The sequence below is a fragment of the Neolamprologus brichardi genome, chromosome 8 (assembly GCF_056152115.1).
Source record: "Neolamprologus brichardi isolate AB-2024 chromosome 8, ASM5615211v1, whole genome shotgun sequence".
Taxonomy (NCBI): domain Eukaryota; kingdom Metazoa; phylum Chordata; class Actinopteri; order Cichliformes; family Cichlidae; genus Neolamprologus; species Neolamprologus brichardi.
The window spans coordinates 25,499,155-25,513,045 of record NC_142111.1 but is presented as its reverse complement, the minus strand read 5'-3'; the positions used below and the strand labels follow the sequence as shown (position 1 = coordinate 25,513,045).

Genomic DNA, 13,891 nt, shown 5'->3' with positions numbered 1-13,891 from the left:
TGGGGGAACACATATGTGACTAATATGAAACCATTATATTTATATAATGTTAAATATAGAGAACACACTAATAGTTTGTTTATAAAATTGAAATGATTAAAACTAGAAGACATAGTGAAATTACAGACATTAACTATTATGTTTAGGGCAAAAAATAAAACACTACCTCTTTAGTTACAAAGTTTATTTGTATTGTGTTCAGAAGGAAGTTTTATTTTAAGCACCAGTTTGCTCGAACCACACAAAGGCAAATGTGTCCAACAGTCACAGGCATGAGAAACTGGAGTTCTCTCAGTGATCATCTTAAGTGCTGCTATAAGAATAAAATGATAAACCAATATGAAGAAGTTGAAAATAATAGAATTTAATTGTAGAAAAATGATCCTTTTAGTTTGATATTTAGTGGTATTGCTCATTGTTGAGTATATCGTTCTGTTTGCTTTGTTTTGTTTTGTATGTGCAGAATATTGTCAGAGTGTAATTTTGGTCGCCTACTTGTCTTATCACAGATATCACAGGCAGGCGTCAATAAGAATTTATTCTTCTTCCTGCTCCTTTTCATGCATGGAAACAGTGTTACTTTAATTGAAAGGTTAGGGCTTGTGTATGGGAAATGAATTAGTGCTGTACCATGTGTGAAACAAAAAAAATAAAATAAAAAAATAAAATAATGGCTGAGAAGATAAAACGCTACACAACATTTCTGCTGGTTTGGAGCACCGTTTAACCAGCTGGAGACACTAAATGTCCTTTCGCTGATCAGCGTAATGAGAAAAATGCTGCATTTGTCATATTTTGCAGCATCTTCATCATATTTGGGGCAGTTAAGCTCTTTTATTTTTGCTTACAAACCACAGAATACTTGACGGAGCCTTGGGCACTTCAGAATAAAATGCTCTTTCTGACAGGCCTTAATTATGCTGACAGTCAGCGTGGTTCAGGCACCACAGACATTTAAATCTGGGCCTGTCATTTCAGGCATTTTGCTCCAGAATGGTGGTGACTGCATGATGCAGGTCATAGTTCATCGCCGTCAGCTTCGTTGAAGACGAGTTTGCCCTGTCCTCAGGATGTCACTTCTAATCCGAGTGAAGTTTTAGAGCCCAGAATGAATCAAATGCATCAGAATGACGTGCTGAAAACATTCGGTGCAGAAGCTCATGTTCTCACTGGTTTTCTCCTCTTTTCTCAGGCTGGCTAAGGAGCTGAAGGAGCGGCAGGCAGACTTCCCAGATGTCACTTCTGGGGCGTACGTCATTGAAGTCATCAGCAGAACTCCAGCTGAAGCGTGAGTGTTTCATTTCACCCTCTTATTCCCATTTTATTTTAGTGTTCACTGTCTACTAAGTTCACATCGGGGTATAAGAGTTCAGGATATGGACAGGATAGTTCTCTGTCCAGAGAGTTTTATTTCCGAGGCACAAGTGGCACATTTGGCATCAGAGGGGTCCTCGTATGTTAAAGCAGGTACAAGATTGCACGCTGGGTGGTTACAAACATGCTTCTGCAGACGGTTTTTGCTACTCAAGCGTGCTGAAAGCAAACCGCAGCGGCCCACCTGAGGAAACAGCAGGCAGAGTTTGTTTTCTTGTTGTCTGCTTGGTTCATGCAGAACATAGACGGCACTCAGGAGGAGCCTCTGATCACGCTGACTGCGGGGTATGGAAAGTTCACCTCTGATTTTAAAGCTGCTGTTTTGCTTTTTGGAAACGTCCTGGACGTGAGTGTTTCCCACCCAGAGCGTCCGGCTCGCTCTGGCAGGGAGGACAAACTGCTTCAGTCATAGCTGCGCAGATCTGGGTTTCTCTTTGGCATCGCTTCAGCTCTGAAAGTAGAGCCTCTGTGTTTAAAGGACTATAAGAGGTGGCTTTGGGTTCGTAGCAGGAGGATGACACACGTAAAATGTGTTTTACCAAAAAGTAACTTCTTTGTCTGTACTTTTTTTTATTTTCTGGTGCTTCTAAGTCTAACTAAAGATGCCTGACGTCCCACATTTTCAGGGGGACAGTCAAGTACTCCCAGTTTTGCCAGCTAAGAGCTATAATCTCTGAAGACTCTGTCCTTGGGCCTCGTCCCAGCTGTACATGACTAAAACATGTCACTTTGCAGGCATCCGAACCACCTCAACTAGCCTCCTTTTGGTGTGGAGGGCAAGGTGCTCTACTGTCAGCTCCTCGCAAATTAGTGAGCTCCCCACCTTCTCTCTAGGCTGACTTCAGACCCCTTTAGAGGATGTAGAGGAAGCTCATCTCCACTACTAATGTCAGTCTCATATTTTCAGTCACTACCACAGCCAATAATCTCTATTCAATTCAATTCAATTCAATTCAATTTTATTTATATAGCGCCAAATCACAACAAAAGTCACCTCAAGGCGCTTCATAGATACAGAGAAAAACCCAACAATCATATGACCCCCTATGAGCAAGCACTTTGGCGACAGTGGGAAGGAAAAACTCCCTTTTAACAGGAAGAAATCTCCGGCTTCTCTATGTGAGCAGAAACACAGACACACGGTTTCAGTGTCATTTCCATCTGTACATTTTTATTCTTGGACTCTACTACAGCAGCTTTGTATGATTTGCAGTATAAAATAATCCTTCTTTGTATTACACTGGATCCTGTGCAGCCCTTCAGCTCCTCCTCTCCCTGGAATAAGCAGGTGTGTGTCAGGAATGCCTTTTTATTCTTGGAATAACTCGTCTTTTCTTTTCATTCTTTGTAACAGAGCCGGCCTGAAGGAGAGCGACGTCATCATCAGCATCAACGGCGAACGAATCACCTCTGCCAGCGACGTCAGCGCCGCCATAAAGCGGGACGACACGCTTCGAATGGTGGTGAGGCGAGGCAACGAGGATGTCATCCTCACCGTCATCCCCGAGGAGGTCGACCCTTGACCTCTCAGCTGACTGGGCTACCATTCAAGGCAACACCTTAACCGCTCATGCGATCTCGAGCTGGCTCTCAGTGTTTTTCAGCCAATCATGAACACTTAAAAAAAGAACAAATATGTTAGGGTGTGTCTGGGGCCACACCTAGAATTTGTAATTATTAGTACGGCTACTCGTCTTCCATTTTTATAGCGCTGACACACCTTCGGAGGTTCGTCACTCTGGGATCTGATGCTTCACCCCTGTCATTGTACGGCTCATATTAGCTCTCATCTTTCCTCTTTGCCATCCTCACAGACCGTTTATATCCTACTAACACCACCTGTCGCTACAAAGAGGTTACTGCAGGTTTCCGTAGTTTCACTGTATGTTCTCCATGGGATGTTTTTAATAGTGGTTTTTTTTCAGTATGTGTTTGATGACAATGTTTTCAAAAAAGGGAATAAAATTATTTTTAAAAAAGTCTCTTTATTAATACTTTATTTACCCAACATTTGTACAAATATTCACTACAAATGGTGCATCGAGGGAAACCGCTGACCTTAGTCACAGCCGATCTCAATAAGAACGCCAGGCTTTGAAATTTGTGTGACATTTTTGCTTTTTCTCACATTTTAACTGTTCCTGAACTCCGAGGATCCGTGCTGGAGTCCCCGAGTATTCCTCTTAGTTTCTCTTACGTAAGTCATCATGATGAATTTTCATCACTTCCTTGTCATAACAGGAAACTTTTCAAGCTTTACTTTGTTATCTTTACAAACCAATAGGAGCTTATTTAAACTGACTTTTCCTAACATGACAAATTCTAACAAGAGTTTTGTTGCCTGAGGAGATTTTTAAAAAAATACGGATTTAGTTCGAACGAGAAGTAGAAAAGAAGACAGTGGGTCTCGTTCACTAATATGGGCAGGTATGTATGAGCAGAATATTTATTCTTAACACTGCGTTTGTGTTATTGGATCAGTTTTATTCAAAATCCTCACTCTTGTGTCCACTCTTGCATAATGTCATGCACCCAGTTCTATATTTATAAGGACGAACAAATATCTCACGGTGCATCTGGGAGAAAGTGGTGGAGTTTCTCTGAGAGAGAGAAGCGCACAACTAAACAACAACAGCTGGAAGAAACTCCAACAAGTGTCTGAGAAGTAAAGTAAGTAAAGTAAAACTTTATTTATATAGCACCTTTCAAGATAAAAATTACAAAGTGCTTCACAGAAGCCAAAACCTAAAAATAAAAATCAACCAAAAGCAAGTTTAAAAAGATGAGTTTTTAGCTGTTTTTTAAAAGCGACCACTGAGTCCACAGATCTCAGGTTCAAAGGGAGAGACTTCCACAATCTGGGGGCCACAGTTCCAAAAGCTTTGTCGCCTTTTGTTTTCAGCCTCGTGTGTTGGACAGCAAGCAAGCCCTGGTCACATGACCTCAGGGACCTGCTGGGAATGTATGGATGTAAAAGTTCACTTATATATGTTGGTGCTTGTCCATGCAGAGCCCTGAAAGTCAAGGTCAAAACCTTAAACTGGATTCTGAATTTAACGGGGAGCCAGGTCAGCCAAAAAGGCAAACCTTTCCCGAGCTCTTCCTCCAGAGTGCAGATGGCTTAAAAATTCAACTGACGCCAGACTGTGGCTCGAGTTACAAACAAAAGACTGATGTGAAAAAGAGGTTCGTGAAGGAGGCCTTTTCTGGCCTCTGAGGACAAAGGTCAATATTTGAGCATAGGCTGTATATTATACATGCAGAAAGCTAAAAGGATGCCACATTGTGATCTGTGACGTCCCAAAATAAAGCCATCTTCATTTTGGTGTTTTGAAACCACACGTGACAAGTGACCACCCAAAACCATTGGATCCTGCTTTCTGATTCTAATGAGGAGGCTAATTTACAAAGTCAACTTCTTTATATATTTAATAGGAACTGAAGCTGTTATTTGAGCTCATAAACTCATAAGGACAGTGTTTACTGGTGGCACAGAGGATAGCGTGAAGTGTGCAGGTCTCAGATTTATTCCTGCAAAACTGACTGAAGATAAAAATCTTCACAATGCAAAAGACAAATAGTAACAATTCCTGAATAGTATATTGAGTTTTACAATACTTACACCAAAAACTATCAGTAGATTGTCAGATCCAAAATTCTGGAGTTTGATGTGCATATTTTTGGTTTCATGATTTGGGTCCTTCTCTAATGGAACATGTATGTAACATATATTATATGAACATATATGTACACAAATATGTAAAAACTAAACTAAAATACGGAAATTAATGGTTAATTAAGTTAATGGTCTTTTTCCACATCTCAGTGGAGGAAATTTGGTGAATTCCTTGAACCCAGGCAGTCGATCTGACTCCTGTGGGTGGCGCTGTCACTTGGTGGAAGCCGTGATTCCAGCTGTATTGTAAAGAGGTAGCTGGTATTATTACAGATGTTTTATTTTGTGAATAAAGTCGCTCCGAGACACACCTCTGCTATCCTGACGTTACTGGAAGGTTTGATGATTTCAACAGGTCGTACTCTTTGTGTTGTTAAAACTAAACAGTCTCATGTATCCTGTTTTTTGGGCAATCGTGGCATATGTTTGTTTATTGTTTGCAAATGTTACATATATGGTTGAATCTGTTAAGATATAAAGAATTTCCAACGGTAATCATGAGCAGATTAATCGTAGTGTTGATGATGCTGGACAGCAGCAGAAGTTAGCTACAGATTTATTGTAAATAAGGAGACGATCAGAACTGCTATTGTTCCAGGAAGCTGGACCCTGCCCCTCTCAGATACCTGCAGGGCATCCCAGACGACTCAGAGCATTTCACACCTCGACCGAACAAACCCAAATGGGTGAATGGGTGGGTCAACAACTCTCTGAGGCATCAGGAGAGGTTAAAAACCTGAGAAGTCACCAGAAGGTCTGCAGATGCTGTGCATTAAAATACTGTGACTGCTGACTTTAACTAATTTACAGTTTTTTCTGATGGCTTGAGCACATTTTTGTAACTATTGGCTATTTTTGCAAAACTCTACACACAAATAAGAAAACTCTTCCCCTAATCAGCAAAACATTGTAGTTTTCTTGTAAAAGCGAATAACCCTGCTTAACTCTCCACACCTTTGTAAAAATGGTATTTTGGTATCCAACAGTTAACACAAGCCATCACATTATTACAGTTTTTTCTGAATGCTTAAACCCTAACTGTGATTCTTATAGCACAATTTCTAAAACTATTAATACTTACAGCAAAACCACTCACTGAGTTTGCAAAACTAAAAGCACAAACACTGCTTTGCACTCAGTTTGCCATTGTGTAACACACACTTTGCAAACCTGTAGCTACAATCCACTGCACAGCACTCTTTTTGCACAACTGTAAACACAACTCACTGCTTTACACTCAATTTCCAAATGATCAACGCACTCCTGGCAAAACTATACACGTTTAAAGCCATTATTTACACTATTTTGCCAACTGTCTGGCACACTGTCACATGTGAAAACTGTGTTAGATAATTAGTTCACTTTGCAATCAGCCTAAGCACTATAATACAGGTAAGCTCTGTGTGTGGAGTACAATGGAGGGAGCAGGAAGAGTGAGACGTAGAGGAGGCCGAGGAAGAGGACGTGGAGGTGAAGAAGTAGGACGAAGAGGACGACAAGGACAAGGAGGAGCAAGAGGAGGACGAGGAGGGGGGAGAGGAAGGGTAAGAAGAGTAAGAAATAGAATTGCTGATGACATCAGAGCTACAATAGTGGACCATGTACTCAACCGTGGAATGACCCTGAGGGAAGCTGGCCAACGGGTCCAGCCTAACTCGAGCCGCTACACTGTAGCAAGCATCATGAGGACATTTTGAAATGGCAATCGGCTAGTACAGTCACTTTGCACTAAGTCTGTAGCACTGCCATATGCTGATGAGAAACACAACAATACCATAGATGTAAAAATACTGAAATTGTTACTTTACAGAATTGCTAGATGACCAGATGCTGGGGCAGAGGACGCATGTTCACTGCAGACCAAGAAACCCATATAGTCAATATGGCGATTGCAAATAATCCTATACTTGGAAATAAACACTTGTGTTTGTTTTGATGTGTGTGAATAAACACCAGTACTTGAAGTTTGGATCCCTCCATGTTTACAGATCTATGACAAAAGTATGAGCTCAAACTGACATGGCCTACCTTGTGCACAGAGAAAGCAAAAGCCAGATGTGTTTTGTATTCATACCATCAGTGTGCAGTTGGTGCATTGTGTGCTTAGTAGATGATGGCTTGTGTTAACTGTTTGATACGAAAACCCCATTTTTACGAAGGTGTGAAGAGTTAATCTAGCTGTGTTCGCTTTTGCATGAGAACTACAATGTTTTGATAATTGGGTGACAGGTTTTCTTATTTGTGTGTAGAGTTTTGCAAAAATAGCCAATAGTTACAAAAAATGTGCTTAAGCAATCAGAAAAAACTGTAAGCACACAATGCACCAACTGCACACTGATGGTATGAATGAAAAACACATCTGGCTTTTGCTTTCTCTGTGCACAAGGTAGGCCATGTCAGATTGAGGTCATACTTTTGTCATAGATCCATAAACATAGACGGATCCAAACTTCAAGTACTGGTGTTTATTCACACACATCAAAACAAACACAAGTGTTTATTTCCAAGTCAAAACGAAATAGTAATTTCACTGAGAAAAGAAAAGAAATCAGTCTACATCGTGTCGTCTCTGGATCTAGCCACAGAATTTCGTCTACATCACATGTAGACATGTACATGTCCTCGAGTCCAAGGCACCGGGGAAAATATCTTCTGGAATTTTACATCTATGGTATTGTTGTGTTTCTCATTGGCATATGGCAGTGCTACAGACTTAGTGCAAAGTGACTGTACTAGCCGATTGTCATTTCAAAATGTCCTCATGATGCTTGCTACAGTGTAGCGGCTCGAGTTAGGCTGGACCCGTCGGCCAGCTTCCCTCAGGGTCACTCCACGGTTGATTACATGGTCCACTATTGTAGCTCTGATGTCATCAGCAATTCTATTTCTTACTCTTCTTACCCTTCCTCTCCCCCCTCCTCATCCTCCTCTTGCTCCTCCTTGTCCTTGTCGTCCTCTTCGTCCTACTTCTTCACCTCCACGTCCTCTTCCTCGGCCTCCTCTACGTCTCACTCTTCCTGCTCCCTCCATTGTACTCCACACACAGAGCTTACCTGTATTATAGTGCTTAGGCTGATTGCAAAGTGAACTAATTATCTAACACAGTTTTCACATGTGACAGTGTGCCAGACAGTTGGCAAAATAGTGTAAATAATGGCTTTAAACGTGTATAGTTTTGCCAGGAGTGCGTTGATCATTTGGAAATTGAGTGTAAAGCAGTGAGTTGTGTTTACAGTTGTGCTGTGCAGTGGATTGTAGCTACAGGTTTGCAAAGTGTGTGTTACAAAATGGCAAACTGAGCACAAAGCAGTGTTTGTGCTTTTAGTTTTGCAAACTCAGTGAGTGGTTTTGCTATAAGTATTAATAGTTTTAGAAATTGTGCTGTAAGAATCACAGTTAGGGTTTAAGCATTCAGAAAAAGCTGTAATGTATGTACATGTAAATCTTCTGTATTTTTGGTGTGTAAAGATTGTAAACAGTGGTGCGTAAAATGTACTTGATTGATATACATTAAAATGATAACACATTTTCCTTAATGATTAAATAAACCCATTTCAGCTCCTCAGGATTATTGCTTCCTGTTGACTGAGGGTGAAGGATCATTTGTTGAGTGTGTGAAACAAACTGCCTTTCACATCAGGACAACATTGGACACTTTTAAAATCTTTCTAAATGTCTTTTACTCGTCTAACTGTGGACGGTTTGGTTAACGGGGGCTGTTTCTTTAAACTTGACTTGGCAACAAAGGAAAACCAGCAGCTGAGGTCAGGACCCAAAACTCCATCTGCACCTGAATGTAAAAGCACATCAGAGCACAACAACTGGACCATTATGGCCTGTTAAGCTTCACTCATGTGCCTTTAATGTCTCCCACTGCTGTTGGGTGTGTCAGAGTTTAACACAAAGGCAAAATGAGGGAATCAACGACTCTCAACGACTCTCAACGACCCGGCTTTGGCTTTGGCTGTCTTAATTGTCACATCAAGCCATTATCTTCTGAATTCTAAGAATAAAATTCCCATTTGCGTTTCCTCTGACAGTCTTTCCTTGATGAGCTGGGAGTAACTTTGGAAATTATCCACTGGATTTGATTAACTCACCACTTGCTGCTAGGCCTCATTTTGTTATTGGGCACATTTTGGAAAATAACTTTGCACAGAGCTGTGAATTTTTGGTATGTTGACAATTCTTGTCAGACCACGGCTACATGTGTACAGCAGTACTCCATATATCCACATGACTATGACATAAAAGCAAAATCCTAAAAAAGAAAATTGTTGCAAAAAATTTGTAACAAATCATTCATACAGTAATAGAGATAATTGTTGCAGAAATTCTTTTTATGCACACCTTACAGGTGTAAGTGCCATTTATTGTTCAAATGTGTGAACTTCTTAAAACAAACTTTTTAAAGTCAATAAAGAAAAATTTGCAAACAAAAGAGATGTTTTTCTGTTTAAATAATATTTAAAGTGACAGTGGATATAGAGTCTTTGTCTATATTACAGTAAAATATTAGCTGTTTGTCAAAAAGTAATAATTATGTAATATATGACTAATTTTATGAAGCAACTTGTCTGTAACTGAATCACTTTTCTGATTTTCTCTTTTTCAATACCTTGAAGTAACAAGAATAAAAGGTTAAAGTCAAATAATAAAGTCTGTAGCCTGCTACATGTATTTACACAGATTTTGTTTTTCATTGTTAGACATCAGAGCACAACAACTGGACCATTATGGCCTGTTAAGTTTCACTCATGTGCCTTTAATGTCTCCCACTGCTGTCGGGTGTGTCAGAATTTAACACAAAGGCAAAATGAGGGAATCAACGACTCGATCAGATGAATGACTGCCGCCCTGCACCAGCTGTAGAGCCTTTGAGATCTGAGTTGAAGGGCTTCAGAAACTCAAGTCCAGTTTCCTCGTTTCAGCACAGTCTATACCCAAATTCTCAAAGTTATTTAACAGATTAATTAAATTATGTTTTTAGAAGCTCTAATCAGCACATGTGACATCAGGCACCACAAGAGGTCGGCGGTTTTTAAGGTTGACCTGTCGATCAACAGATGAAGGTGAGCTTTCATTCATTCTGTTGTCTAAAACAACTTCCTGCTCACATTAACACGTAGCTGAGGAAATGAAATATTGCTTTTGTGTAAATGATTTAAGGATTACATTAGTACTTGGACTAGTTATAGTGGACAGGAAATATTTGCATTCAATGTAATGTCCAGTTACGTTCAACCCTCTGCAGATTTGGAAACTAGGACACTGATACAAACGGCTTCAACAGCCTCTTTAGCAGATAACGAGGAACCTTTGTTCCAGTGATCACATTAACATTTAAGTGTTCACTTTCAGGTCACGGCTGTGGTGTGAAGACGAGTGAAAGAAGTAACGACAGTTATGCTGGAGTAACTGCTATTGTTCCAGGAAGCTGGACCCTGCCCCTCTTATCAGATACCTGCAGGGCATCCCAGACGACTCAGAGCATTTCACACCTCGACCGAACAAACCCAAATGGGTGAATGGGTGGGTCAACAACTCTCTGAGGCATCAGGAGAGGTTAAAAACCTCAGAAGTCACCAGAAGTCAGTCAGAACCGCACGACGAGAGGAAAGATGTCTTCAACCATGGGTAAGTCCTGGCTGCCTGTTTTTTAGCACTTAGATGTTCCCTAAACTTAAGTCATTCTTATTACAAATGTACAAAGTGATTCTTTTAATTCTATCACTACTTTCATCATCATCTATTCCAGACCTAACCTCATTTCTTCCAAAAAACTTACCAAGTTCAGAAATTAACTTAACATTTATATTTTTCTGAAGGCTTCTTTTTAAAACAAAGTAGAAACATTTTATTTTTAATAGTTGCTGAGATGAAGTGATGCAAAACCATCAGCATACACGTGATCTTGTCCTGTATCTTGGTGTTTGCCAAAGAAACATCATGCAGGCTTTGCTAATGACACAAACGTCCAGTTTGAAGCTCCAGTCAGTGCACGAAACGATAACTAACGGCGATAACTCATTTTCCTAATGAGTAAAGAAACTTTGATTGTGTTTCAGGGCCACACAGAAGAATTGAATTGTGTTTCTCATCGCATTGTTGCTCATACGTTTGTGATGTTTGTACCTTTCAGATATTCAGCAGCTGTTGCCAATCAAAGAAGAACCAGATGACTGGAGCCCTGATGTGGAGCAGCAAGTCCCACAGCTCCTCAGCATAAAGAAGGAAGAGGAGGAGGAAGTTGACATCACTGATTTCCCGCTCGCTGCTGCTGCGGTGAAGAGTGAAGATGAAGAGAAAGTGCACGCACTGTGTCATCATGTTAAAAATGAATATAAGGACGAGGAGGAGACTGAGACATGCAGCTCAGGTAAAAAAACAAATTAAATTGAACTATGAAACTGCAACAACATTTTTCTCTGTGAGGAATCAGGTTTTATATTTTGTTAGTTTCACTTCAGTAATGTTATTAAATATGGAGGGTATTTAGCTTTAAGAACAAGTGATGAAATCCATTCAATACAGTCGCCTCACTAATTTGATTTGTTTTGTTTTAGTTTCTCTTCGTTTTAACTGAGTTGGCTGTGATTAGATTGGATGATGAACTCTGTGAGATGGGCTTTAGGTTAGAGTCCATTCTGCAGGATACTGGAAACCAGTGTCCCCATACACTCAGCATTTTGGCCTTTTTAAAATATGCTCATCCATCTGTGTGTACCTTGCAGGTGTCCATCATCTGTTTGATATTAAAGAAGAAGTTTCCCATGGATGGGGCCCGATTGAAGACTCAGACTTCTTCAAGGAAGAAGAGCAGGAACGCTGCATTGGCCAGGATGGACTGCAGGAGGAGGACACACGTGCAACAGCTCCCAGAACCTTTCCCATGCCAATATTCAGTTTTGCGTCCCGCAATGCATCGCAACGCCTCAAATTTGAACAGAGAGAAAGAATCAGATTCTGCGTGAAAACCAAGATATCTGTGAAGCAAACCTTCCAAATGCTTCAGCAAGTTTATGGCAGCAAAGCAATGAGCCGATCAAGATGCAAAGATTGGTATTTGCGTTTCAAAAATGGCAGAACATCCGTCGATGATGAGATGAGGTCAGGGCGACGCAGCAAGAGCACAACTCCCAGGCATATCCGAGAAATCAATCAACTTGTGCACCAGGATTTACGGCTCTCTATGGGGGAGATTTCTGCCATTCTCAACGTGTCGTTCGGAACGGTCCAGGCGATCCTGACGTCCACTTTGAACCTGCACCAAGTGGCTAACAAGTTTGTGCCCAGGCTACTGACTCCCGAGCTGAAGCAACATCGTTTACAAGCCTGCCAGGAGCTCTGTCAACAGACGCGAGATGACCCAACGTTCATGTCCCGGATCATAACTGGCGATGAAAGCTGGGTGTACGGCTGCAAGCCTGGAAAAGCAAGGAAGGCGAATCCGACAAGGAGCAAGTTCAAGGTCAAGCTCATCGTCTTCTTTGACATTCACGGGGTGGTGCATCGGGAATTTGTTCCCGACGGTCAGGCGGTCGATGCCCCGTTCTACCTCAGCGTTATGACGCGTCTCAGGAAGAACATCGAGGCCAAACGACCTGAACTGTGGCAGAAAGGCGACTGGCTGCTCCATCACGACGACACACCCGCCCACGACGCGCTGAAAGAGTGCCATTATTTCTGCTACACCAACACAAATCTCATTCTTCACCCACAGCACTCACCAGATTTGGCCCCCTGCGACTTCTTCCTCTTCCCCAAAATCAACGCCAAGTTGAGGGGACATTTTTTTGACACAGTGGAAGAGCTCCAGCAGGCGTCACTGATAGTACTGGATTCACTGGGAGAAGAGGACTTCCACAGAGCTTTCAGAGCGTGGCAGCAGCGCTGGGTGTGGTGTGCTGCTGTGCAAGGCAACCGCTTTGCAGATTTGAATTGAATACATATTTTTGTATATTTGATTCATATTTTTTGTATTTTTATTCTTTTTTTTTTTTTTTTGCATTAGCATGCATTTTTACTGATGTTTGATCTTGTTACATATAACTTTTTTTTATTGTTTAAGTAGAGTGAAAATGGTAGGCGGTACATTGCCATTGTAAATATGTCAGCATGTGCATATTTACAATTGGATCACTTTATAAAATGTAAATAAAAACAGAACAACAACAAAAAAGAGAAGGATGGGTCTTATTGTCATGATCAGAGCGATCCAATATTAATTCTCCAGATCCTCTGAATCTTTTGATGATAGGTGGTGTTGATGTTTAGATGTCTTCAGTTTCACATTGATAGTTATTCTGAAACTGTTCCACAACTTTTAGATGTTTCTTGTTGTTTTTTGCAGACTGGTGAACCTTTTTTTTTATTCCAGTCATGTTGTTGACCTGTTGCTGTAATTAGTCATGAAAAATTCCTCCAGTTGTTTATTTTTAGTCCCTCTTGCTTTCCCAGCCTCTTGTGTCCCTCTCACAGCCTTTTTGAGATGTGCTGCTGCCATAAAAGCCAAACTGAGCGAATGTTTTTCATCTCAGGTCAAACATTTGATGTATTTTGTTGGGTTCTTTTGTGAATAAAAATATGGATTTGTGAGATTCAGAAGTCACTGCATTCAGTCTTTATTTTACACAGCATAGTTTTAGTTTGTAGTTTGCTGGGCTCTGGGAACATAATAGAATATAATAGAGGGTAGATTTTGCATGAAATTCAAAGTCATTCAAAACATGTTTTGACTGTCAGTAGGACTGAGTACTGCTCCCCTCACACTCCTCTTCCACATAATGAGGAAAACTCTCCTGTGTCCAAACTAGACTAAAGTCACAGCTGGACTGGCCA

General features: G+C 40.8%; 2 protein-coding genes across 2 annotated transcripts in view; both read left to right on the top strand.

Annotated features, from left to right (window-relative positions):
* Window positions 1-3,353, top strand: part of htra1b (HtrA serine peptidase 1b) — a 31,417-nt gene extending 28,064 nt beyond the window's left edge. Inside the window, exons 9-10 of the mRNA XM_087844973.1 lie at window positions 1,193-1,288; window positions 2,729-3,353. Of these exons, the coding sequence (XP_087701099.1) occupies window positions 1,193-1,288; window positions 2,729-2,897 (265 nt within the window). The 3' untranslated portion in view covers window positions 2,898-3,353. The remainder of the gene's footprint in view (window positions 1-1,192; window positions 1,289-2,728) is intronic.
* An 8,181-nt stretch (window positions 3,354-11,534) lies between these two features.
* On the top strand, window positions 11,535-12,995 carry LOC148101856 (protein GVQW3-like). The gene is made up of 2 exons (XM_087845206.1): window positions 11,535-11,541; window positions 11,785-12,995. The coding sequence occupies exons 1-2, from the start codon at window positions 11,535-11,537 to the stop codon at window positions 12,993-12,995; spliced, it is 1,218 nt and encodes a 405-aa protein (XP_087701332.1).
* Window positions 12,996-13,891: the final 896 nt, after the last annotated feature.